General features: G+C 37.7%; 1 protein-coding gene across 5 annotated transcripts in view; it reads left to right on the forward strand.

Moving 5' to 3' along the window:
* Positions 1–26,480, forward strand: part of LOC114877545 (pikachurin-like) — a 92,945-nt gene that overhangs the window by 33,964 nt on the left and 32,501 nt on the right. For all 5 annotated transcript variants that reach the window (XM_029190234.2, XM_029190235.2, XM_029190237.2 and 2 more), the window contains 2 exons: positions 4,659–4,903; positions 5,868–6,147. In XM_029190234.2, the coding sequence (XP_029046067.2) occupies positions 4,659–4,903; positions 5,868–6,147 (525 nt within the window). The remainder of the gene's footprint in view (positions 1–4,658; positions 4,904–5,867; positions 6,148–26,480) is intronic.

A 26,480-nucleotide genomic window follows, 5' to 3' on the forward strand; every position in this document is an offset into this window, starting at 1 on the left:
TCAGCAAATGCAGATCTTTCCCGGTGACATTCTAATGATCCACTCGACCTCCTTCCACCATAGTTGATTCGTTTTTCTTTTTCAATTGAAGCACGTTTTCAAATCCATTTCCGAATTAAACTGGGACATCTGTACAGCGACGTGCATCGGACAGTTTTAGGATGCGAGGAAAGATATCGAATCCGAGAAGAGTTCATTAGAATTCCGAAATTAGAAGCGTCAGACTCAAAGTGCAAACTGTAAGGATTAAATTGTACGAAAATAATGAAATTTCGTTCAGTAATTTGATTTAAATGCGAAGGAAAGTGAGCCTTTTTTTAAAGAAAAGGCTTTTTTTTTTGCCTGAAAGCAAAATTTTTCAATCTCAAAGTGGAACTTTGAGTCTCGAAGTGGCTGAAGAACGCTCGGACCAGAGCATAAGCGGACGTTTATTCGAGCGTGTCGCTAATTCTAGTGCATTTAGCTGCCTTGTAAAATTTTCACGAATATTTCTCGACGGCCTTTCAGGAAGGGTGCGAAAGATGAAGCCGGGCGTTTCGTTCGTCCACTTTTCCCTTTTTCCTCTTTTTTTGTCTCTTCGACTTTTCATTTCTCCTTCACCGTTTCAACGAGCTCGTTTTTTTCCTCGGGACTTATTTCTCCTTCTTCCAACGACTGCCTGTTCTTTTTTTTCTTTCGCCCGCTGAATCTCTATTGTCTCTCACCCCTTTTGTCGTCGTCCATTCAATATTAATCGCAGCTCGTACGGTGGAATTTCGAATTTTCTTTCAAGGTTCGTCCACTGCATAGCTGTTTTTCATCCTTCTGTCTTTTGTCCTCCAACGAACTTCAAAAGGATAATCCTTTCTGTAAATGAAGCTCGGTTATTAGATAGTGGTTATTAAATCGTTCGAATCCGTGTCTTTCCTGAAGGATCAGATTATAATCCAGAGATATTATATCGAATTTCTTGCATCGTTTACAATTATAATTCCGGCATTTGAAAAGTGGCGCGAGAGTATAATGTAATTTGAATTGCTAATTGATCAACCTTTGAGGAATATTAAATTATGACGAGGATGATTTAAGTAGCACAGCTGTAAATGAATTGGCAGGTTAATAAATCGTGGAAAGTCACAGGTGACTATCAAATAATTCAGCGCAAATTTAAACTGTAACTTGGTAATTTAGTGGAAGCGTTAGAGGAAACGTGCCGTGAATCAAAATTATTATTACACTAAGCCAACAACGTAATTTCAAGTTATATCGCCTTTAAGGGAAGTGCAAGTCCCGTTACAAGCACCTCGTTCCATCTTTCCATCTTCGAAACATCTTTCTTCCTCGCGCTGGCACACTTTATGCTTTATGCTTCCAAGCTGATCCGCGCATAAACCGCTTGCTAAATTTCATGAAACCTCTCGCTGACATGCAAATTCAAACACGTTCTTTAAGATACTTTAAAGTAACTAGGATGTACTGCCAGAATATTGATAATAAATTGAAAGAAAAAGTCAAAAAACATTTTTCAAATGTCCTTTTAAATTAAAAAAAATCACCAATTATTTTAATAAAAATTATTAAAAATTTGAAAGTTGATTTTTCATTTTGAAACAGAAAAATTAAAAAAAAAATTTTAGCAATACTGACATCAAACAATGTATTCTAATGTAATGAGAAATCTATAATCTTCAATTCTGATGATTTGTATTAACTATATTGGAGTTATATCAGCCAATAGCAAGGAAGATTAAGGAGTTACAATTAACAACGATCCCCCGAGTCGCATGAATACTAACAAGCTTGACACCCAATATTCGATATCGGTGTCCTGTGATCCTATGACGCTTGGATCGTTAGTATCAGATGACATGAGCAATTATTATTGAGAACCATCTTTGTAAGTTCTACTCGTACAAACTTATCGGTGTTAGGAGGGTAGGAAACTAGGGTAGCAATCGTAAGTTATTGATATTAGAATCTACCTCCTAAAGATTATCACTCTAACATTTTACAACTTGAACGTGACCTACTGAGAATTGCTAGTATAGTTGTCGAATGCATATGTCGATGAAGAAGGCGTCGGTACTATATGTCCTTTCGTGAAACTATAACAAAAGTCTACTGTAGTTTCTTTCTTTTATGACTGTGTTCTACGATTATTGCCATTCCCATGGTCTTTTTACCCCCTTCCATTTTCCATAATTCTACGAGTTAAAAGTTATCAATATTGGAAAACAGAAAAATAGGATTTGAAATTGAAGAGTATTGTAATAAAATTCTGATAAGATCGTTATAGAAACACGTCTCATTATTTCTATGATTTTCAAGAATCATCCAAGTTTCAGATTCGTCGTTGATCACATTCGACGAGACTTCTCCACTTGTACGCGGTAATAACCACTTTATATTAAATTATAATCGTAACCGAATAAAACCAGGATGAAAAGCAAATGCTCTACGGTTTCGTTATCTTCTGGATTTTTGAACCGGTATACCGTCCTTTCCTCCCAGAAGATAATGCAAGGTAAGCGAGTCGGTTGAATAAAAGGTTCGCTTGAAACCAAGCGGAAAACGTATCCAACGGGATACTATGTCAAATTCCATCGGTGAATGAACTTCACTTAACCTGACTCGTGATACGAAATCAGATCAGCTAGGTGAATCAGCTACCAGCTTGGATGCAAATGTACTACAAAGCAGGGTAGATTGTTGTTGTAAGATGTCGAATGTAACTTGGAATAAGGAATGAAACAACATGCTATTTATTCGTTGGGATCAGTTTTATTTCTGAGAAAATATGGTTGGGAGACAGGCTGGAATAAGCTAGTAATCTATTGGGATAAAGAAGATTTATAGGTACTGTGGAATCATAGGATACTGTAAAATAGGTCGTACAAGTAAAGTGTAATAAGAGTATGACGCATTGTGGGTCTAAAATAAAATAAAAATAATGATGGGTGGTTAGTACCCTTAACGATAGAATAGGGTTAACAGGTGATCAGCCAAGTGGAGTAAAATAAAAATGGGAAAATATATTTTTTTTTCCAATTTTGAAGTTTATATCAATTATACAGGATAACAAACGATGCAGTTAAATAGAAATATGAAACAATTGAATTGTACAATATTCTATTTTTATTTTTCCACTACAGTAATCAACGTACCAGTGAAACTCTCCTTTTTTCAATTTTACATTCTATTTTATAAATAATTTAAATTTTACCCCTTTAATTTATCTAGTTCATCGTTTAAAATCAAAGGATCGTTAATTATACAGAGGAGGAGAGACGGATGAGTTATTCGTTTTCGTTCGAGGGAGAATGATGGCGATATTATTTTCACGAAGCATTCATTACGAGCAATAAATCGGGTAACGTTCAATCGGTCGAACACGCAGCAGCATTGTCAATACGTCATAAAATCGATTCTGGTAGTTCGACAGGTGGATCGAGGATGCGATAAAAGTTTCGCACTCGATTCGCGACTCGACGGAGCGGCGAGTCGACGTGTCTCTAATACTTTTTATTTATTTATTTATTTGTTTGTTTTTTTATTCCTGCGCGTCAAACGGATGAGAAAGGATAATAGAGCAAATAAATTCGTTCGGTTGGTGCGAACGTGGCTGTTGCACAATTGAAAAATGACTATCTATTTTAATTAACGGAACCGTGCGTTCTCATTAATTTTAAACGGACGCCCCATCGTTTCCCGCGTGATTTGTTGAAAATTAAAATCCACCGTTTCATTAAATATCGTGCAGTAATGAAGTTTTGTTAGGAAGTCAGAAAATTGATTAAAACCCCACTGAACATGTAAAATACAAAAGTCACTTTTTTAATATGCCAGTAATAAAATGAAAATTTCTGTTTTATAATTTAGCTCGGGTAATGATCGGACCCTGGTCCGCTGTATATGAATTGTTATTTAAATAAGCTATCATTCTTTAGCACTAATTGTTGATTCTCTTTGTATTGAATGAATAGAGCGAGTGGATTCAAACGTCGACTAAGATTCTCGCGAAATTAATGCACCATTCTTTTCGTTTCCCCTTTTTATTGGTTCTCTTTCTTCGTGCTACTCGAGGATCCATTCGATCGCGAGCCAATCGAGGATTCCCGCGATTTCGAGTCGAGTAGCCTTTAGAATGATTCTTTCCGAGACGTTGAGGCGGGACGATTGTAGCAATTAGTGCTTAATTGCCGTTGCATCGAGCCGTTGAAAACCTTCGGAACCTCGAACGACCCTCGACCCGATCCGTACCTTTCCTTTTTCTTCAAACTACGATCCAGTTGCCGTTTCTCCGTCGATTTATCATGCACAATGCTGAAGACGGATTTCCACGGATACGAGGACACGACTACTTCAAATTTTAATAAGTCTACGAATACAACGTCCGGTTTTGGTGAAATAATCATTTGGAAAGGGTTGCTGGGCGTCTGTGCTGGTTTAATCGTTATCCTTTGTCGTTAAAAGAGATCCTTGGAAATTCGAGATTGCTTTTAATTAGTGAAAGGGTTAACAGAGGATTTAACATGAATTAGGTACATAAATTTCAATTGAATTTTTAGTGAAAGAAGATTATTTTTAAATAAAACTCAAGGAATTTTGAGATTTTAATAACAAATATAAAAAATACATCATTTTGGTGCAATTTTCTTTAGAATCTTCTTCTGTTCCAGAGCTGAATTCGACGTCTCCGTCGACCGGCGAGCTGGGTGAATTTGTCGAAGACGTCGAGAACGATGAATTAAATAAAGATAGAGACGATGACGAAGATGCAGTCGAAGACATCCTTTACATGCGTGGTGCATCCTTCACAATACATCTGGATCCACCCGCAGAGAATTCAACCACGAATTCCACGAAGATCAACGAGGAGACCAATGCTCCTCTTGATCGAGTCGAACCGCGAGCCACGTCTCAGGTATGTGACCAGAAATTCAATTTGAATTTTGAGACGTTTTCAAATTAACCTGAATATAGAAATTTCTATAATAATTAATTATTTGGGTGGTCAACGTTACTTTGATATTTTAATTACCTTTACTTTATCTATTTTTTAATTTTTCTTTTAAATTTCAGCTACGAAACGGTAGGAATTTCGTCAGACAAATTTCAAACGATTGTCATTCCATGTAGATCACGTTTGTTGTTTATTGTTGGTCTTTATCGATGGCTTATTTCTTTCCTATTTTTATTGAATAGCTATATTGAACGATTCGAAACTCGTGGGAGTAATTGAAAAATTGTTGAAGTTATATGTCAGTCGTAGTTTCAGCTCCGATTTCAGATATAACAGTATGAATGGGAATAGTTCTGCTTTTTCCGCTTTTTTCCCTCGATTCTGCAATCTGTTCGAACCTTTCGGCCACTCGCTTATTCACTTCGATGAAAATTCATCCTGTTGTCCATTGTTCGGTCGGAGAATTTTGTTTTGGAAACAAGTAACGGTGAAACACGTTACACTGTGTAATGTAGTTACAAAAAGAGGATGGAATTTTGTTCGATAGAGATCCGCAAAGTTATACAATTTTTATAAGGGCAAAAAGTGAAAAATAGTAGATAGTGAATTCCTTCTTTCTCATTCATTTATTTAAGAAATAAATAATTATCTAAATACTAATAAATTTGAAAAGTACCCAACTCTGTCTACCACTTGATAGATCACAGTACTCCTTATTTCAACAATTAAAGTATAAATAAACTCGTTAAAAACCCTCCACTTCTGTTTCATCCTGTGCCCTTATCAGACGGATCTTCCGGCTAAAAATATCTCGACAGAGCAACAGGTCTTTTCATACAAGCCTGCCCCTAATTTCAAGCCCCAAATCTTCGATAATTCCAACTGAATCAATTAACTAACACCAGAGTTCATTTTTATGTTCCAGGGTCCGAATCTGGAGCAAAAATTACCCTCGACGATGGAGAGTATCGTCAGTACAGAACCAGCTTGCTCGTTAGATTGTGGACCAGCAGGAAACTGTTACATCGAACAGTCTCGAGGGGATGACGTTGATCTCCTCGACGAAGAAACAGAGAACGCTGCCGATGATGTCTCGATGACGATGGATCTCGAAGGAAACGACGTAGTTCCCAGACGGAAGCAAGCCTCCTTCAGGCAACGGTGTCAGTGTCCCTTAGGCAGAGGTGGTGATCGTTGTCAGCTTGGTGAGTGATTCTCATTTTATATAATATTATCTATAAAATGTAATGACGTGTCATATGCGTCTTATGCATTTTATGCAGTTTGATAGACGACGCAACATGTGCGTTTTATGCATTTTATGCAATTTAACAGATGACGTACCATATGCATTTTATGCACTTTATGCAGTATAATGAATGACGTACCTCATGCGTCTTATACTATTCGTTAATGCAATATTTTCTGCTTTAATTTTTGAAACGAATCGGCTAAATCATTTCATATAAATTCCAAGATTAAAAGCGTAGTTTATAAAAGCTATAAATCACTATATCGACCGGATTAGCAGTGACGCGTGATTTGGTGTCACCGTACGAGTCTGCGAACTGCAAACTCCGTTCACCGGGTCAGCAAGGGGTTAGCACACTTTGATCTTAGTGCCATTACTCGGCTGTGCTGTCGAAGTGCACCGGGTGACACAATTTAATTTAGCAAGAGACCATCGTGCAATTAGAATCTTGTTCGGCGATGCGAGTACGCGAGATCGCTCGACGTTTCATTCGGTTCCCAACGGTATTTAATTGAACGGTGCTCTGAAAAAAAGAAATAAACGACCTCGTTTATGATTGCACTTTTTACAGTAATATTTAACGTATTAAATATCCTGTGCAATGAAAAATCTCGGGTGAAAGTAGAATGTCTTCAATTGAAATTTGTATTAATTTAAAAAAAGAATCTTTCAATTTTCAGTAAAACTTATCTGTATTATTCCCTGCTGTTTCTTCGTCAAGCACCTAAGGAAAAAGGGGGAATAGAGTCATCCTCTGAAATTTACTCAATTTTCTTCCTCGTTCTTTTATCTAATTTCCGTCTGGAACGCTCCACGTCTCCCGGTAATGTTCTTCGTCGAACAATTTATTCCCCGGCTAGCTCGTACAAATCGATCGTTGAATTATCCACGAGGAAATACGACGATCGGCCCCGGGAAATCCTAGTTCGCTTATCATTTATTTATTCGCTCGCCCGCGTAGTCGTTTTTACGGACGCGATCTTCAGGATAAACACGAAAATGCATCGAGCGGTTTAAACGGGAAGCAGATGAAGCTTGAAAGCAAGATAATCGGGCAGGATAAAGAATTTTTCTTCGAAATACGTAAAATTTTTTGAATAGTAGAAACAAGATGATCCACGATATATCCATCTCCTAAATATCAGCTGATCCATTTCGAATATTTATTGATTACCATTCGTTTATTTAGAGCATCGGATAGCACAGGTTTATAGAGAGGTTTGCAATCAAGGAACAAGGCAATTCGTATCCCTTGACGATCCTTTGCTTGTTGGATCCCAGCAGTGATGAAGTTAGTCCCGGATTTAATGAAAGTACAATTTATTTGATCCAAACTGTTGCTCTGACTGCGTAACTCGTTTGGCAAATATTTGGCAAACATTAGTCGTACGAAGTTCTGGCTGGACTTCGACTCCGAATCAAACAGTTCTAATTAGTGTTTCCACTTTATTCCTGTTTGACCAATTTGTTTCGAAATGTATTCATCACTGCTAGAAAGAGATACCTTTTGATAGAAAATTTAGAAGGTATAATGAACTCTAATTAAACTACATTCTCAACCCTATTTGGTGTGAATGATTGCTTAAAGTTATTTTATAAATTTCTTTTAAATATCTCAAATAATTTTCAGATTACTTTTTTTTTAAATAAAGCTGCGGATAGAACATTTACAATTTAGTGCATCCCATAGAATCACGCTTCACCAGATAATATATACGGCTATTCATCCGGGTATCATAACTAACTTCCTCTTCCTCAATACCTAGATATTTTTTTGAAACGTTGAAAACTACTCGCTTTGGGATAGGGAGTACACGAAACTCGTTAGAAAAGTTTTATCCTGATCCCCCATCGAGACTGTTCCGCTCCTGTTGTGTGTACACGCGTTGAGTCGTGTTCGAAATTGCGCTCGACGACGACTTAGACGAGTTCGTTTCTTCTTCCGTTTCTGTCAGAGTCCCGTTTATTTCCGGTCTCGAAGTTCCTGTAAATTTTTAACAGCGAAAGGGGACCGATTCCTGTGAATCTAGAAAATACTGAGGCTTTTTATTTAATTTTTCATTTCAACCCTCGAAAAGTAAAATACTTAGAAATTTTTATAATGTATCAAATTAATCGAGCTGAAATTAGAGTTGGAAATATTTTTTAACTTGGAATATTCTTCATTCGTTGAGCTGTTTACATCCATTTACTGCCCGATGGATTCACGCCAGCCAGGGACGTCTGAGACAAGTTTCCGGTGCATTATAGCCGGAAGAAACTTTTCTGTCCGATCTCGAAATCCTCTTAAGATCTTTCCCGGTTCTGCACTTTGTTCCTCTTAGCCGTTCTCGCGACGACCAACTCGCCGGTCAGACATTTCGAGCAAACACGTCGATTGAAACGTACCCCTGGAAAGAAAAAAGGGGAAGAAACGCGAAGGAAAGACGATACCGTTCTTCGAATAAATAAAACAAAGTCGCCAAGCTTGCCGATTCGATCGCAAACAATTCCCCCCTTCGCGTCTGCCACTGTTTCCAAGAGGAAACGCAGGAAAGGAAGTACTAATTGTTATCAGTACTATCCTTGAGATCCTCCAGTTTCGATGACCTCGTTGAATGGAGGGATAGAATGAGAAAGAAATTCGAGATCTTAAGAAAATTTCAAGTTACAATTATACAAACTTGTAGTGGTTGGATTTAATTAAAATTTTAATTAGAACTTAATTAACATTTGGAAGCTTCGAACTGTGATTAAATTTCAGTTTCGAAGCTTTGTATAACAGTAAATTTTTTAAATCCTTCCAAATTTCTATACAACCAAGATTCCAGATTTACAAAATTATCGTTGCACAAATCTTCCGAACATCAATAGAAATTTGAACTATGAGTGCTCCCAAAATATCTCAAGAGTCGCGTATCAAAGGCTAGCTAAATCGAAAGTAACGCCTCTCTCTGGTTGAGCCGGAAGTTGGACGTTATACGGTCGCAAACTTCAAGTTTAGTTCGAGCAGAATCAGAGGAGGAGCTGATCTGCATAGCAGATCCTAAGGACCAACCAGTGAATTAGACTTATTAGGGAGAAAGACATCGTCGAGATCGGGTTGGGATCATTTATGGTCGGACATGCTCCGAAAGTTGTTCGCCCGATGAAAGGACAATTAGTGAAACTTCCGGGTATGCTCGGCTTCTATGAAGATCTAGATGGTGAGAGAAACTTTTCATAGGTTTCAACTCGAACCGCTCGGGGAGAATCGTGAAACTCTTGGAATCGAAGTGTCGTGTAAGTACTTCTTGGAAAATCGAATAGGATCTATTGTGTGTTTCATGATTTATAGTTTGTGCTCTTTCGATATAGATATTTAGGAACTTTAGGGATATTTCAAGATTTTCGGTATAATAAACCAGAAATAAATAAAAAATATAAAGTTATGAATAAAAGTAAGTTAAGTTTCGAGAAGACCTTTGACCAGTCAGCTACAATAATAGACGTCCGTTTTACGCGGGCGCTTCTAGCTGTTCATCGTCAAACAGAATTAATAAGAAGGCAACTTCTACTCTGCGAAACTTTAACTTCTTGGGGGGGTTGAAAAACTGAAAGTTTCACAGGAAACTTTTTAGTTCTGTGAGAGAAACAAACGCCTAGCTGCTTTTGATATCTCTTCACGGATAAGATAAACAATTTTTTAACATCGTTGAGAGAAAATGATGTTCATCGATCAAACAAGTTTTCAACTTTGTGATTTATTATTCTGTAATATGTAACAAAACAGTTTAATTGTAATTGTTTTTTATATACTGTTATTGGAGTTTTTAATTCCAACCATCGTTGAATTGTTAATTAAAACATGTCATCATTTTCTTTATTCTCGTACAACATACAATTCCGCAAATGAATGTCTCTTGTGTTCATTCATTAAAGTGTTATAACACAGAGGATGTTAATTAAAACAAGCTGTGTAATTTATAAATTCTGTTAAAATTGAAAAAGCAATTAATGAAAGAAATTAGGACAATATTTATACAGTTATCGTGACTGCTAAAAAAACAAAATCTTTTCAAATGAAAGCTTTTTCAAAGTGATACTATCGTTAATGATATTTATTTATTAAATTTACCACACAACGGTGTCTATTTTCACGGCACCAATCGAGTGTTAATTATCATCATTAGAAACCAATTAGTGTGTAGAGAGCAAATAGAATAACGTTTCCACAACCGCATGCGATAGAAACATCAACAAGGATTATTTGTTCCATCGACACCTTTGAGTAGTTGTAAATTTTCCCAGGAAACATCCGTCAAAGTGCATCTCACGCGTGAGCTGCAAATTGCAGGAAATGCGTGTTAATAGCCGGTACGCGTTAGAACGCAAAGCTCTAATTTTGCAAAGTGCAACTCATTCATAATTTCTGAACCGCTCGTGCTCTTTCACGGAACAAGCCCTTGCCAGGCTGTGATTTACGTCGCGGATGAAACGATGGGACGAGAACTTTTTATCCCTTTCAGTACGCATAAACTAGGGGGGGAAAAAAGCGTGTCTGATATCGGTGAAAGTAGACGATTAATTATTTCTTTGCTTTGAATAGCTTTCTCACATATCCGATGTTTGACAACGTTTGAAACATTCGCTTTTTCTATCACTCTGAAATAATTTGTAGCGGAGATTTTTTAATTTTAATCTTTTTAAAAAGCAACGCTTCTTTTAAAATCCATCAATCTTCTCGAAACACCGCAAAAGCAATCTGGAGCAGCGTTCAAAGTCCGCAAAATCTTCTTCATCTTGTTAGAAGTTTTCTTGCTGTTCCTGAAACACGGAACGTTACTCTGTTTCCTTTAAAATCGAAATATCCTAGCAAAAGCAATCCCTCGTGGGAGACACACCTTCGAACGATCCATTATCCTCGAAACGACGAAATTCCAACGTTAGCCGGAGTCAAAGTAAATAATTGTCGTTGGCAAGGGAAAAAATGACGTGGCTGGAGTTACAGTTTCATTACGGAACGAGTGAAGTTGAGTTATCGTCGTGTTTTCCACGGCAGCTTCAGTCGCGAAGAAGTAAAGAGAAGTGTGGTACGGTGGGCCCCACAGGTTCGTGATAAATCAAAGGAATTAGGTCGAGACCAATTTATAGTCGTGATCATTATGATTGATCACGTGCAAATGACACTGGTATACCTGCGTGAAAGGGAAACATGCTGCTGTATTTTGTCGACAAGACTTGAACGTCTTAATATTCAAATTTATTAATGAAAGTATATTTCAACCCGTCAAAATTATATTAGAAATATGTTCGCACGATTCGATAAAATTTAAAAAAAAATCATCTTATTAGAATTTTTCATATTCCAATATTCTTTGTTCATTGCCTCGGATCACCTCCCTCGAAAGGTGTAAGTGCTTCCTAAATTACACCGAACTATCGACCCTTTCCATATTCAATTTTCAACCCTCCATCCTGAACTTCTGAAAGCGATTTTCCAAACGCGTAACCAGCTTTCTTCGTTGGCCAGTTTAGGAGTGGAACAAAAATTGCCAATGGCCTTTCAACTCGCAAAGATCCCGCGAACGACATCCCGTAATGCTACCATGAACGTTCCACGGGGGCTCTCTCGAGCCGTGCTCCCCATAAAGGCGCCATTCCGAAGGCGGATGGAATTACGTGCCGTTGGAAAGAAGGGGGATGGTTGAATCGAAGGGTCGCGGATTCCGTGACTAAAGGGATTTCACGAGGTCGCGTGTCCGAGCAGCTATTGCATCGACGCCATGAACGTCTGGCTCGGTTGGCTTATTACCATCATTTCCATGGAAGCCCACGGTACACGAATTATGGAAACCAACCCTCCACGTGGACGGCTTATCAACAATTTCGTCGCCATCGCGATAATACCCCAGAGAAGGTTTATCCTGTTCTCTCATCTAAAGTGTTTCTTTCTTTCTTCACTAACCATGTGTTTCAATTTTTTATCTTAACCCTTTCATTGTTTTGGCAGAATACTAATAGTGTAAGATACCGAATTGAAATTCTTAATTTTAAAGTTAGTCTAAATGGAAAATTGAAAATTGGATTTCATAAAATTGATATGATCAGATATACATGCTCTGATCCCTACGTTTTATTTAAAAATATAAATTCCGCCCCAGACTTTAAAAAGAGAATAAAAAATGATACTCTTGGAGTTCACCCTGAAACCCTAAAATTTCCAGAAAAATCATGAAACTTCAGCAACGACGGGCCTGTTCGTTATCGCGAGACGCTCGTAAACGTCGACCATGAAAAAAAAAAAAAATACAGGGGTGCGTGAGTTACGCTACAGCCAGCGACCCTTAGAGGGTTGAGTAACCCAACGAGTTTAGAGGCTCGGATACTTAGAGCCGACTTTGTACGTCTTCCGACGAGAGGGGTTGAAAATACGTGGCTGCACGTTCGCGAGCAAGCGACGTTGTAAAACGCGCAGGACCATGTTTTTTCCACGACGTTTCGCGCGATGAAAGTGGCTCGACCGCCGGATACATCTCGACCCCCCGAGCGGAAAATTGAAAGGGCCAGCTTTTCCACCCCTCTTCGAATGATCGCGAGTGCTTGCTTTTTGACACTCTCGTGCGCGATTAATTCCTGCATTCGACGGGCTGTTGCCTAATTTTCTAAAAGAGAAGGTGTAAAAAGAGTGACGAGTACTTGAAATATGAATTATATTTAGGATTCTTCTCAGGTTGATTTCAGTTGACATACTAAAATTCACTGACTCATATCTATTCCATATTTGCTCCATATTTCTGTAGTACCGAATAAAACTTGGCAATAAGACAATTCGATGGTTGTAAGAGCATTGCAAACACGATGGACATCTTATAAAGCAAAGTTAGAAAATGTCAAGATGAATCCAGTGCCACTGCAGGTTTTGTAGACATTATTAATACTGCATGAAGCTTTCAACGTGAAAGTTAAAGAAGATTCGTGTCTTTAAAAAGTAAATTATTTTTAATAATTCAAATTGAAAATTTCCTGAAAATTCATATACAGTGTAGTTGGATCATTTTTGAAGAAATAATATTGGATAAAACGAAGCTCAACGAAGGTAACTCTTCTCAGCCTCATTCGTAGAACTATCTTGGTCCGAGAAGCTTTTTCTCCGGTCGTTGTAACGATGTAACTTTGCAGCGAGGCGTGCGTGCCTAACGAGCGAGGCAAGTTTTGAAGGTAGAAAGGGTCGGTGCTCGTTTCGCTTCGCAAACTCGTGTCCGCGAATGGCTACCGATGATACCACGAGGGTAATTTAGCAAATAAGTTGGCGAGGCTGGGCGAACCGTTGCTATAATTGCGCGACACCGTTTTTCCACTCCCGTTTTCGACCATTTTGCCAACTGTGAAACGAGACCCGTCGAGCATCTCGCCCTCGAGTTACGTAACATCCTCGGATAACGGCTTCGCAGTAAGTTTTTGGAGGGGTGCGCGTTTTAACGCGCATAGTTTATAATCCTTGGTTGTAGAAGGGTTGGGAGAAATTCAGGTTACGCTATGAACGACTACCTACAAGCTGGAATTATGCTGTGGATGAAGTTTGTCGAGGATGCGCCCGGTTAAAGAGAGAAGTTTGAGCTGATTTTGAACTTCCCTTTGGTCTGTTGTGTTTGTACATTTAACAGAATGTTTGCTTTTTGGTTAATACGAATGATTAGGGAGGATTTCAAGGAATAGGCTTAGGGGTGTTTATATTGATTATTGTAGAAAGCTGAATGTTGATCTTGATATGAGATTTATTTAACAGGGGATGATTCTAATCTTGAAGGGTGGGTTTTAGAATTGAAATTTAAGGTTATTTTGGTGTATTAAATTTGTATTAATTTTTAGTGGAAAATAAAAATGAATTTAATATTATAAATTTCTAATAGGAATTATAGGGGATGAAAATTTTAATATAATATTAATTCATAAAATTTCAAGAAATTCATACAATCTTATTCTTAAATTGTATCTCCACGAGTCTGAAACATTCCACAGAAAGAGGGATGAAATTTAAACCTCGTCGTATCAACGTTCCACTGGTTGACTTTTGGCGACAATGCGGAGGCATTGTTTTTCCGTTGAAAAAAAAAAAAGAAGTGGTAGACGACGGTGTTGGTGGCATTGTCGAAGATCCGGTGTCTTTTTCTCGTCGCCTTGCCACTTCCCGTTATTCTCAACGGAGCCCTCGATTATTTTCTATTCAAAGCCGGCGCCGCTCGTTTCTCGAGTGGTGTATCGTTCCTCGCCCAAAAAGAAGCTTCCTTTCTTTACAAACGTCTTCTTCTTACACCGATGCACCGATACATTTGAATATCCTTGGAAATTTCTTCTCTTTTCCCCAGCTGACCTACATAAACGAATCGAACACAGCCAGGATATTATCTATATGGTATTCTTGGGTATTCTGACCGCTTTTATTCCGAATAACGTGATACATATTTCTTGATTCTTGTTGCCGTCTGGACAGCTTGAACTTCCCCCTGGATTTCCAGCTTTTTCATGAATAAATTAGCGAACTTCTTGGTAAACAGGCTATGTTGTTTCGTGAATGTTTCTTGACGGAGATTAGCTTCTGTTCCACCGGGGTAACTTCTTTTTTCGGTGCTTCTTGTAAAAGAGATTGTATAAAAATATAAAAATAATGATAGCTATTGTAATTGGTCTAATTTTTAAATACCAAAACACGGTATCCTTCGACATGGAAGGAACAAACGATCTCTGAATTCCATCGCGGATCTTTTAAATATAAAAGGAGCAAATGTTTGAACATAGAATATAATGAAAGCCATAGGAAACAGTAAACCCGATGGATTGAAACGAGAGATCGTGTTTCGTTCGTCATCCAAGAACACCGAAGCGTAGACGAGAAGTCGTTGAGCGAGGTGACAACGTCCCGTTCTTATTCCCCCGCGTCGAAACAACGTTTCCTTTTTGTGGAAAAAGCAGGAAGTAACGTAACAACAGTTTCCGTGATGCTGTGATGAGGGAAGTCTGCAGAACGAGCTTTGTGCGAAACTCTCCTTCTATACGTTCGAAGTTTGCATAGGTAAGGACGATAAATTTTCTTGTCAGAGGAAATATCTTCTCAACGTATTACATTGGTTAATAAAAGGGATAGACATTACCTCTTTTTCGATAAATAATAAATTAACGCGTTGATTAATTACTACATCGCTATTACTGTTATTACAATTTTCACAATATTTTCAAAGGTATAAAAAATATTATTTATTGCAAAGGAAAGACACAAATAATATATAGTTTAAAAAGGTTAAAATAGTTACTTGGTACAATGCTATTTCATGTTTCTCTATTGGAGAACGAGAATACCGCTCTGTTGAAAAAGTCGTTCGCTTCTATTCGCAAGAAATATATTTCTCTCGCGATATTTTTTCGCCATCGCCGTATATTTCCCGTTGGAATAACAGTAATACACTGTTTTCCACGTTGAAGGATTAGTATCCGTAGGAATATAAATTGGATAAATGTCAAAAATGAAAATTAAAGAAGTACTAGGAACCAGATATGAAATTAAAACTTTGAAATTTTTTAACTCGATCAGATCGAGGCAAAGTTTGAAATTTCTTTATCTTGATCAAGAGCTACCGAAGCTAGTTTTCATCAAGATCTCGAGCTTTTTCACGAGCTTCATCGAGTCTCCCGATGCGTCTCCACGCGTCTAGACGACTCACGGAACAGCGAAGAGGGGCCAGGGGCAATCCTTTGGCCGCTCGAAAGAAAAGCTTCGTGACGAGAACAGGTGAGAGGGTGGGTGAGATCAACGACCTCGCTGGGCCACTTCCGGTCGCCAGCCTTTTTTACTCGTGCAATCGCTGTGCACAAACTAGAACAATTACCCACATGTACATTTTGAAACATGTGAAGTTGGAGTTATTCATTCAGTTTGGCAACCAGCCATTTTGTATTAAGAATTATTATGAAATCTTTATGTGGTAATTTTCTTCAGATTTCAAGCCTTAAATTGACATATCATGTGCGCTATTTTGCGAAACTTTTATGTCACGAAATCATGTCTGACTTTCGACATTTCAAGCAGATTTAATCGATGTGGTCGTTAACCCAGATTATTTCGTTCGAAAAGGAAACATTAACGAAAAGTTTACGTGGTCATTTTCATAAAACTTTGGGCTTTAAACTGATGTAGCATAAGTACCATTTTATGGTACTTTTATGTCATGAAATAGTATCAGAGTTTCTGTAGGTCGAAATGCGGCACAGTTGAATATTGTGTTATTAACCTAGATTATTAATGAGATAGTATTGTTCAGAGAAGGGATGTTAATGAAACGTATATGTAGCAATTTTCCTCAGGGTTTAAACTGTAAATTGATGTACCATATTTGGTATTTTGTGAAAGTTTCATGTCATGAAATCTCATTAGACTTTTTGGATTGTAAAATCACCAAGATTAATTTTCAAAGAAGTAAAAAGTATTTGTCTTCTTCGTTCCACTGGACTCGAATAAAAAATTACAAAAAAATTAGAGAGAAAATACCTTCTCTTTGGTGAAAATTTCCCGGTCCGTGGAGATATCCGGTAGTTTGTATTCGGTTGGCATCACTCAAGAAGGCTGCACTGCCCGAAGCAAAGTGCCGCCTCTAATTATCCGCTGACCTAACGAACAACCACGTTTCTCGCATCGTCGAAATATCAGCAGCCATTCGAGCGTGTCGTCCTCGAATTCCCGGGCGCAAGAAGCTCGCGTTTTATGCGTCGAGCGCGACAAGAGCACGCGTTCCATTAGGGCAAGTTATGATGATTAGGCGACACGGTTCTTCTCGGAGGGCCAACGAATCTCTACGTGAATATGCACACGGACTTTCTGCTGTTTTCTGTGAATTGAAAATGAAATTGAGTCGATTCAGGGAAAATAGTGTAAGGATTTTAGTATAAATGAAAATCTTCAAAATGTATCAAAGTAATGTGAGATAGGATTAACCCTTATAATTTGGGTTAAATTGACCGAAATATGAAAATCTAATATTTGATCATCTTTATCACTATTCACAGGATGTAATTCTACAGAAAATTAAAAAAATGTGGTAAATATTATAAAATGTATCAATCTATAAACCACAGCATTATCACGAAATTCACGGTGTTATCAATGAATATTTCAAAAGAATTGCAGCAATATAGATTTGTTCAAGGCAGTATTATCACACTGATAATGTGACAGTTGAATAACGTGTATACGCTCGTTCGCTTATGCTGCATGCACTTTAAGCGGAAGACAATTCAATATGTAAACCATACATATAGGATAAGACTTGTACACGTGCATACGAATATGTCGATGAAGTTTCTTACACGTCGCTGCTTCTCGTCGTTCGTGATCAGCGTTTAATTTACGAGAGTGCGAATTATAGGTAGAACAGCGATATCAGCGAAATAATCTAAATAATCAATAGGTAGTTACTAATTGCACCTATTCAACTTTTTATTATTAAAATATATTTACTACTGCTAACAAATAATTAGGCGATAATTTGCTCTGTTAATTGAAGAAACAATATAAACATACCTGTCTAATTAGATTTTAATTATACCAAATAACAGTGACCAGTGAACTCTTCAACTCAGCCACTCCAAATAACGTTATATATAATTAGCATGTTCGTGGAAAATCAGTGATAATTAAATGCTATTTTGCACAACAGTGATATAAATAGATCTACCTGATTAAACTTTAATTGGCCAAAATAAAAATGAACTTTTACCACTTCAGTTCTGCTTTAATTCTCTTTACTTTTAATTACAAAAAGTGTGCAAATGCAAAATTAGCATTATTATAAATATGCCTAATGAAGCAGACCATCGAAAACACGAAATTTCTTATTAATAAATAAAATAATAAAGAAACAAATTTCTATCTTTGCATCAATAGATTCAATTAAAAATTTTCTCGCTCGAATTCCTCCAAACACCGACCTTTTATTTCGTTTATCAAAAAAGAAAGAAAGGAAACTTGGAAGCTTGTCGTTGAACGGCTGCACAGTCTGTCGAGATCAACAGCGAAAAATTGGCGAGTGCGTTTGACGTGCGCGAAACATGGACGAGGGTGTTGCATTTATGGATCGAGTAGCCTGTTGCAGTTCGGACGTGGCTTTCCTGATCGACGTGGCCGGTGGAAAAGTGTAAAAGAAACGAAAAGGGAGAGAAAAACGAGAGAAAGATGGAGACGAGGGATAGGAAAACAGCATTCGTCGAAACAGTAGGAAGGGTGGCTTCTAACGTAAGGGTGGAACGAGAAAATAATGGAAAAACGTCGTTTGTCGACGCTGGCCATTACAGTCTCTTGTGAGCAGGGTGTTTTTCAGTAAAAGCAAACGATTCTATAGTTTGAAAACAACACCAGATCAATTAAGGGCAATGGACTGGAGAAGTTATGGGAATAGGCAGAAGAAACGTGGGAAATATCAAATTTTCAAATTTGGTAATTTGATAATTTAGAATCTTGGAAATTGAATAATTTGGTAATTTAGTAATTTGGAAATTTGAAAATTTAGAAATTCAGCAATTTGGTAACTTGGAAATCTGGAAAATTGGGAATTTAGGAATTTAGAAATTTAAAAATATAGAAATATCAAATTTTCACTGTTATACTAGCATCAACATGTTAATTCGACAATTCCACCCGATTTCGTCCAAAATCTCCCACAGACCTCGCTAGTTATTATTTACTTTTATCCCAGTTTTTACCATCCATGTTAACCAGTATACGTGTTCCCTGGTTTTTACGTTTCGAGGCCAGGTTCATTTCAACGTGCTGTGGCTGGGCCGTTCGTTTCATCGGTGACCAACTTTCATCGCGCAGTTACGGGGGAGTTATAATAACGGGCTGGCAATAAACCATGTTTATTACTACCCTTATTATAACGCACACACCGAGTAAAGTACGGCACAATGAGTTCCATGGTATGGAAATACCGTTTCCATTCCCTTTTCCTCAAGAAGCGCTCTGTTTCTCTGAACTGTATAGAAAAAGATAAAAACTCGACTGACCATTAAAAACGCCCCGTCTGCACGGTATTAAAGAAAACGAAGAAACGGCTTCTTATTAATTTTTCACCCGTTCGTTATGACGGTCTGTGGTACATTCTTCAACAGAAAATTAAAAATCCAAGCTGTGTATCACTTTACAACTATTTCAATTTGAATACAAACTTCATATCCATTTTGAAGATTTAATTTCGCAAGATTAAAAATCGTTTAGACGCACCGTTTCGCGGCATTATTATTTTCTCATTTTTCACGGAAAAACTCGATTTTAGGAAAAATCATCTCCGGGATATTTCCACGGTGCTATTATTTATACACGCGGTACGAGCCTGGGAAAAATTCAATTTTCCCGCGAACGTGACTAAAGCTAAGAAAAACGATATTAAGCGACGCTTGAACCTTGTTACCGGCGTTAACACGATTTATAGAAACGCTGCGCGCTCGTCGATGCTGTTACGCGTCGCGACACCAGTTAGGCTCGTGTTCCACACCGGATGAATGTATGTAAGGGAACAATGGGGCGAAGATTGGGGAACGCGCGAAAAGGAAGCGAACACTCGGGGCCCCGCGGCCTTATGCAGTTGAAAAGCGTATCCTCTCGCATTTTACTTGCCATCCGGCATTGATCCACGTGAATGGAATTATTCGCGGAGCCAGAACCGGAATCGTGTTAGACGGAAGTCGCTTTTGTCTATCGATGCTAGAGGAATGTGAATAAGGAGCAGTATTTCGAACAAAAGCTGTGTAATTTATGCTGTTGATATTGAATTATTTTAAAAGGTTCATTTTTTTTTTCCAAATATTTGTAATTTATTTGTAAGATGTGCATACAGAAGCCATTGAATGTAATTTCCACCGTCCTTTTTCCTCCACGTCTCTGGTATCATATTGCAACCCTTCTAAGGGATGCATCAGAGAAATTCTCTTTATCCGTTGTCTCGCGTTACCCTCCGTTACCTCCAATTTCTCAAGAACAAAAAAGGGGATGAAAGACGGCGGAACGCAGTGTCCTTGGGTATTGTGGCCAGCATAATGCAGCAGCCTCGTGCAAACACAATTTGTCGCGTCACAGCAGATAGTCAATCGATTAGGATGCGCCACTGGTGCACCCTGCGAGATTACTGCTATTTCGGTACTGTTTACAGTTTCCCCATAATTCCGACACCTAACGAGTCGATGCCTCGCTCCAATTAGACCCGATGCCGATTAGTTACACCATCGTCACGAGAATTCCATTCTGCATGAGAATTTCGTCTACTGACCGTCTCGTTCATAGTTGGCTTCCTCCTTCTCCCTGTCTGCTTCTCGTTTCGACCTGACACCTGGTCGACGGGGTAGGTTTTCAATTTGGGGTGACATTGGGGCGCGTAGGATGTCACGAGGGATCGATTTCTTTTAATCGACGGAGGGTGGATAGAGTGGTATCCTTTGAAGTGGACAGAGGTAATTTCTGAAAATCTCACGTCAATGTTTTTCTATTGGTTTGTAGTAATAAAAGAAAAATGAACTTTTGCGATTTCACCTTTCCTCTATCTGTCATAAAAATGATATTTCGAGGCCTTCTTAACAGTGCACTGGGGAATATATTAAAATTTATCAAATTCACTTCAATTCAATTTATTGAAAAATTTTTCATTTCTCCATTTCCATCCGTTTTTGCGATAATCGTGTAAAATAAGTATCTGGACACCGGTAATCTTTCCAGTATTAACCATATGACGACATTGAAATATTCAAATGAACGTGAACGTGAAATACAAGGAAAAGCAAACAATGTTTCAATGTTCATCCCGTATTCCCTGTAGCCAGTATGCCGTAATGGAATAATCTCCGGAGCAAAGCAAAGAAAATCAGCTTTTCCGGACGAACGGTGCACGCTTGTGAAATCCCACTTAAATCCATCATACCGCCTCAAACAGTTTCCACGGTGGAAAAACAAGGAACCGCGCCGTGTCGGTCAGACGAGGCCGGCCTCGTCTTCTCAATTTCGCTGTTGTACGGGCAGAGGCAGCGTTGCAACGGTTCATCGCCGTTGTTTTTCCTCGTTAAGTGCAACCAAACTATCCCGGGCCGGCTAACCGGAGGGCTAGAAAAATGCCACGGGGAAAAGTTTCACGGCGAACCGAGCCGTTTGCCTCGGCTATTTTCAGACCGACTCGTGTAAACTTGCTGTATAACGTCGTTCAAACACAGCTTATAATCGCGCTGTTTCTTGCCTAGTACGATAATCGCGATGAAATTTTCATTATTTTTTTTTAATGCAACCCTTTAATTTGCCATTTAGAATTATTTTGTATAATTAAATTAGATAATTTAATTATTTCTGTTATGGAGAATACATAATCATTATGATCAGACAAGTAAAATAGACCGAAAGACAGCCTAGTAATTAGGTAAGTAGTATAGCCAAGAATATGTCAGACAAGTAGTATAGATCAAGTTACTCCAGTAGTATAGGACGAGCGGTCAGACAGATGAAATAGCATGAATATATTATCAGAGAAATATAAATAATTAATTCAGTAGGAAAATAATAATATATCAGAAAACAAATAAAATACAGTGAATAAGTGAGCAGATCAATAAATGGTCAGACAAATTACATAGGAAAGTAGACTTTTTCCAGATTCTGAGTTTCTCATCTTACTTAGAAACCAAGTACTTTTTTTTCTCTTAAAATTTTCAATTCAAAATAACTACCTACCATGTTTTCCAATACTCTCATCATAAAGCTAATGCAAATTGTCTGAAGGAAACAAGTGCAGTTTGTTGGCAAGAATACACATGGAGGTAGCACTGCGACGTCTCGAACGGAAGTTCCATTGTACGAAGCGTGTTTGCAAATTTCTTCTGATTACTTGGCTGTGTTCTCGCGGCTTTCTAGAACGTTGGCACTGGTTTTCGCATCGAGACATCGATGTTCAACGTCCCTCGTAGATACGTACGACGTGCCGGGCTAATTTCGCTCGATGATCCCTGGCAAAACGCCACTAGACTCGTTCTTACCCTTTTATGGCGTCTGCCATCTTACCACCCTTGTTACCACCACTGCTACTTACTTTTACGCGAACCGAGAGATGCTAAAGAATTTTCAGTCTGAAAGTTGTTATTATTTCTAAACTTTAGATTAGAACATGTATAATCATCATATCGGACTGGTTCGCACGCTAAACTGGGATATTAATCAATAATGCGGGCGATAATTTCCGGTGATAATTCTCGAGAGAAAAGGGGCAGCATGTGTTTCTAATGGACCATCGATATAGCATACGATTATTGGCGGTGTCCGTGTCACAGCTCGCTGCCATCCAGTCTGTTAATTGTCAGCGACAAGTGGAACTAATTATTAAGCATTTCATGCTACGAGTTCGTGCGTATGCGCATAGTATGCACCTTGCACGCGAAATGCTTGAATTAAAATCCGAATGGATTGTTTATCTCATTTACATAGTCCTATGTTATATAAACTTGTCATATAACAAACAATCCATAAATGAATTATTACAAAATTATAATAAAAAAATGGAATAATTTGTATAGAGGTTGTGATACGAAAATAAAAATATATTTCGTCACTTCATCGTTCATTTGGACGTCAGTGACACCTTTGCCCTTTCACGAACCCCTTCGCGAAGGGTCCATGGGATTCCAAACCAGTTAAGGGGTCGGAAAAGTGCACTTTTGCCTATGGTTTGTAGCGGGAGCGTGTTCAAAAACCATTATCCCCTACGGTAGAATTGCGCTGGGCTGGCATTAATGGAGCCGAGCAGAACGACCCTTCTGAAGCTGAAAATATATCCGACGCTCTTTTCCCGCCGCTGAATTTTTCATCGCGTCGCGAACACGCGGCTATTTAGCCTCACGCCGACGATCGTAGCTGCGAATCTCGTCGCGAGAAACACGAAACCCCTCGTCTTCCTCTTTTTTTTTTTTTTATTTATTCCACCCTTTGCAGTCCTGAATGTGTTTTATCGTCACGAAATTCGCAGGGTCTGTAACCCTTTCGCTGACGTTGTTCCTTTTGATCGTCACCCCTTTCGATATTGTTGACGATGGCTCAGGTGTGTTCTTTGTGCAGGGTGTAACATTCAGATGATTCTTTTTAATGGTAAAGGTACGATGAATGTTTTTCACAGCCCTTTGATGTTTTGTTTGGGATTTTTCATTCAAGAATAATGGGGAAAATATGCTGAAAAATCGTGAATTTATTTATTTTCTTTTACTGATTTAATACTATAAAAATATTTTAATGAAATTTTAGATTTTTCATTCGATATTATAATTTTAGAATACTTATTAACAATTTGAAAAAAGACACGAATACTTCCGCAGTTCATTTACTTCAAATTACGTTAACCCTTTTCTTGCACTTTCATGTGTCCGGAATGTTTGCGAGCGAGAAAAGAAACGGCACGATTAAACGGGGACGAGATAATCTGGAGTAAGTGGAAGGGTAGAAAAACAGGGTAGAAGCATTGTTTAAATTAAATTGAGCAAAACCAGAAATACCGAATCCTCGAGCAACAGAAAGAAATTGGCTTTATTTACTGCTACACTTTTGGAAGGCAAGAGACCTGCTTCCTATTTATTTTCCATGGCTCTCTGTATTACGTTATTCTATAGTATATTCTACCTTCTCTTTACTTTATTTTTGTAATTAATTAATTTTTCAGAATTTTCTTGACGTACGTCAACATTTTTCTCGTTTCTATATTTTATTTTCAATTCACAATTTAAATAACCTAAAATAATTTCAAATAAATTATGGAAATTTATTATTTAATTATGGATTATTGTATTAATATATTTTGTCTTGAATATTTAACAATAGATTGCAAAATTGAAGTTCTGAATATTTATAACGAAAAGCCAAAAGTTTAAAACAATTAACTCGTATTGTTTTAAAAATGTCAAATATTTTTTAATTAATTAATTAATACAGTATCAGATGACCAGAAAGCACATATTGTTATTCACGGAGTGATCTTTATTTATTACTAAATATTAATATAATACGTTTCAATCGAGTGAGATTGATAAAAAAAACAGCAGCAACGTGTGCGATTGATTTTCGTTTAATTACCATGGTGAAATGAATTTCTAAAAGCAAACAGGAAAACCTTTCATTTATCGATTGTAAACTCACGAATAGGGGAAGCAGGTTTTAATTATATCGAAGCTTTCAATTTAATAAGCTCCACGTTAATTCTATCTGTTTCAATGGAAAATCTTATTAAATGTATGGAACCGGGCTCGTTTTCGAATTCGTCGCAAAGCAAAATCATGTCAAACTCTCATTTGCCTGTAGGCTCCAGTACGAGCTGTAATTTTCGATAAACCAGCTCCAGTTTTGCATAATTAACCGTCATGTTAAATCGATACTTACTCGCGTACGTCAGTTACTTTAAAGACCCCTTTCCACCTGATTTTATACGTTCAATCTTCCCTAACAAGTCTAGAAAGAAAGTAGGTTCGTGCCGATAATAGTTGTGAAAATAAAAATTTATTTAAAAAGCAAAATATTAAAAACATCACTGATTAGTATTTTTCTCGGAAATAATAGAAATATGGAAAAATGAATGTCAACAGAATTTTGTTATTTTTATTATATTTATTGGGTAATTTAGCTTGAAGAAAGAGTATTCTATACAAAAAAGATCAAATGTGAAGATCTTTTCTATAAATGATGAAAGACATCTGAAATGTGTCGTCCCTTTAAATAAGCATTACCTTCCCTGACAAAATAACTGGCTACCCTATATTTCAACGGTTTTATCGCGATCAATCCGCTTAGATTCGACGAGTGTACTAGGATCAGCCAGCTTAGTAGCGGACAAGAGCTTTAGCGAATCTCCTTTCAAGGAAATTTCACGTTTTAAATCGTTTCTTACAGTATCTTCCTTCCACTTCATTTTTAATGCCACAATTCTAGAATCTCAGATTTATAAAATCTTCAAAGTACAAAAATTTCAGAATCACAACATTTCTAAGGGACATGGTCCACCTCCAAAAGATTCTAATTACGCTGGTAATTAATGATTCATTTATAACTGATTTCCATCTGAAATAATGAAGATAATTATTAACCATTGTGCTGAAATACTATTCAATAAAATTCGAAGCTACTTTGCAATATACTTGGATCTGATCTCAAGCCAAGTACTCGACTTCGCCATCTTCTTGTTCCCGTTAATTTGCATAAAGACACGCGGAACAAGCTTGGTCGTCTTGTCGCGTCGTCGACAAGGATCGTTCGTTGAAAGCTCCTTGGTTCGTTCTGATCGAGCGCAATTTAGAGCGTCACGAGCTTCTCGCACGGCTCAGCGAGCCTTAAATTGACCGCGTTTTCGCGTCGGAAATCGTATTAACCGGTCAGAGCTTCCGTTTTCGCCCATAGTTTGTATGCAAATATCGCGAGGATGGTTCGCCCATGGGATACTGAATATTCTTTTTCTCCCATTCCAGTGTGAAACACTAAACGACCAGGTGAATTTAAAGCTTGTTAGCGAGTAAAATGAAACGTGAAATACCCGAAGACGCAACGATGGGCTTAATTGAATTGCTTTAATGGAATATTCGCAGAAAGGGATATGGGATTATTATTCATTTTTTCTTTCATCATTAAAATAAAAAAATTAATGCTTAATGAAAAGTAATCTTTCATGAGTAAATTAATTTTCCACCCTTATGAAAAGAAATATTTTATGAAAAAATAAAAGAAGTAGCTGTTATCAGGAGAAAGATTTTATTTCAGAAAAGAAACTGATATCAAAGGGTAGGAATAAATCCATGTTACAAAATTCTCCTTAACTCCAACTCTTCGACTGCAACTCTTTGAAAGTACTCCTGGCTTCAAACTCCCTTGCTCCAACTAAACTGAACTGCAAACTAAAACCGCTTTCCGATCCCGCCACGATCCTAAGAATCCATTTAGACACCGATCTTGCTCGAAATCGTATCTCATGTCCTAGTTACTCGATCTCTCCGCTACTTCACAAACTTTCCATTCGCACGCTCCTGTACCACGAGAACAAGCCTTATTCACACCTAAAGTAACTTCAATTCGGCTTACGATAGAATTAATCGAGCACTGCGTTTGTACGATAGAATTTCATATTTCAATGGATTTTTTTCTCATTAAAAATAAATCATTGGTAAATAGATTTGTAAATTTTTATATGGAAAAAGAATATAAAAGTTGCAAATACCATACTGCAATCACCATAGAATACAGAATAAACGTTGCAGAAAAATACGATTGTCCCTCGAGGGTTTCTA

The sequence above is a fragment of the Osmia bicornis genome, chromosome 15, assembly GCF_907164935.1.
Source record: "Osmia bicornis bicornis chromosome 15, iOsmBic2.1, whole genome shotgun sequence".
NCBI lineage: Eukaryota > Metazoa > Arthropoda > Insecta > Hymenoptera > Megachilidae > Osmia > Osmia bicornis.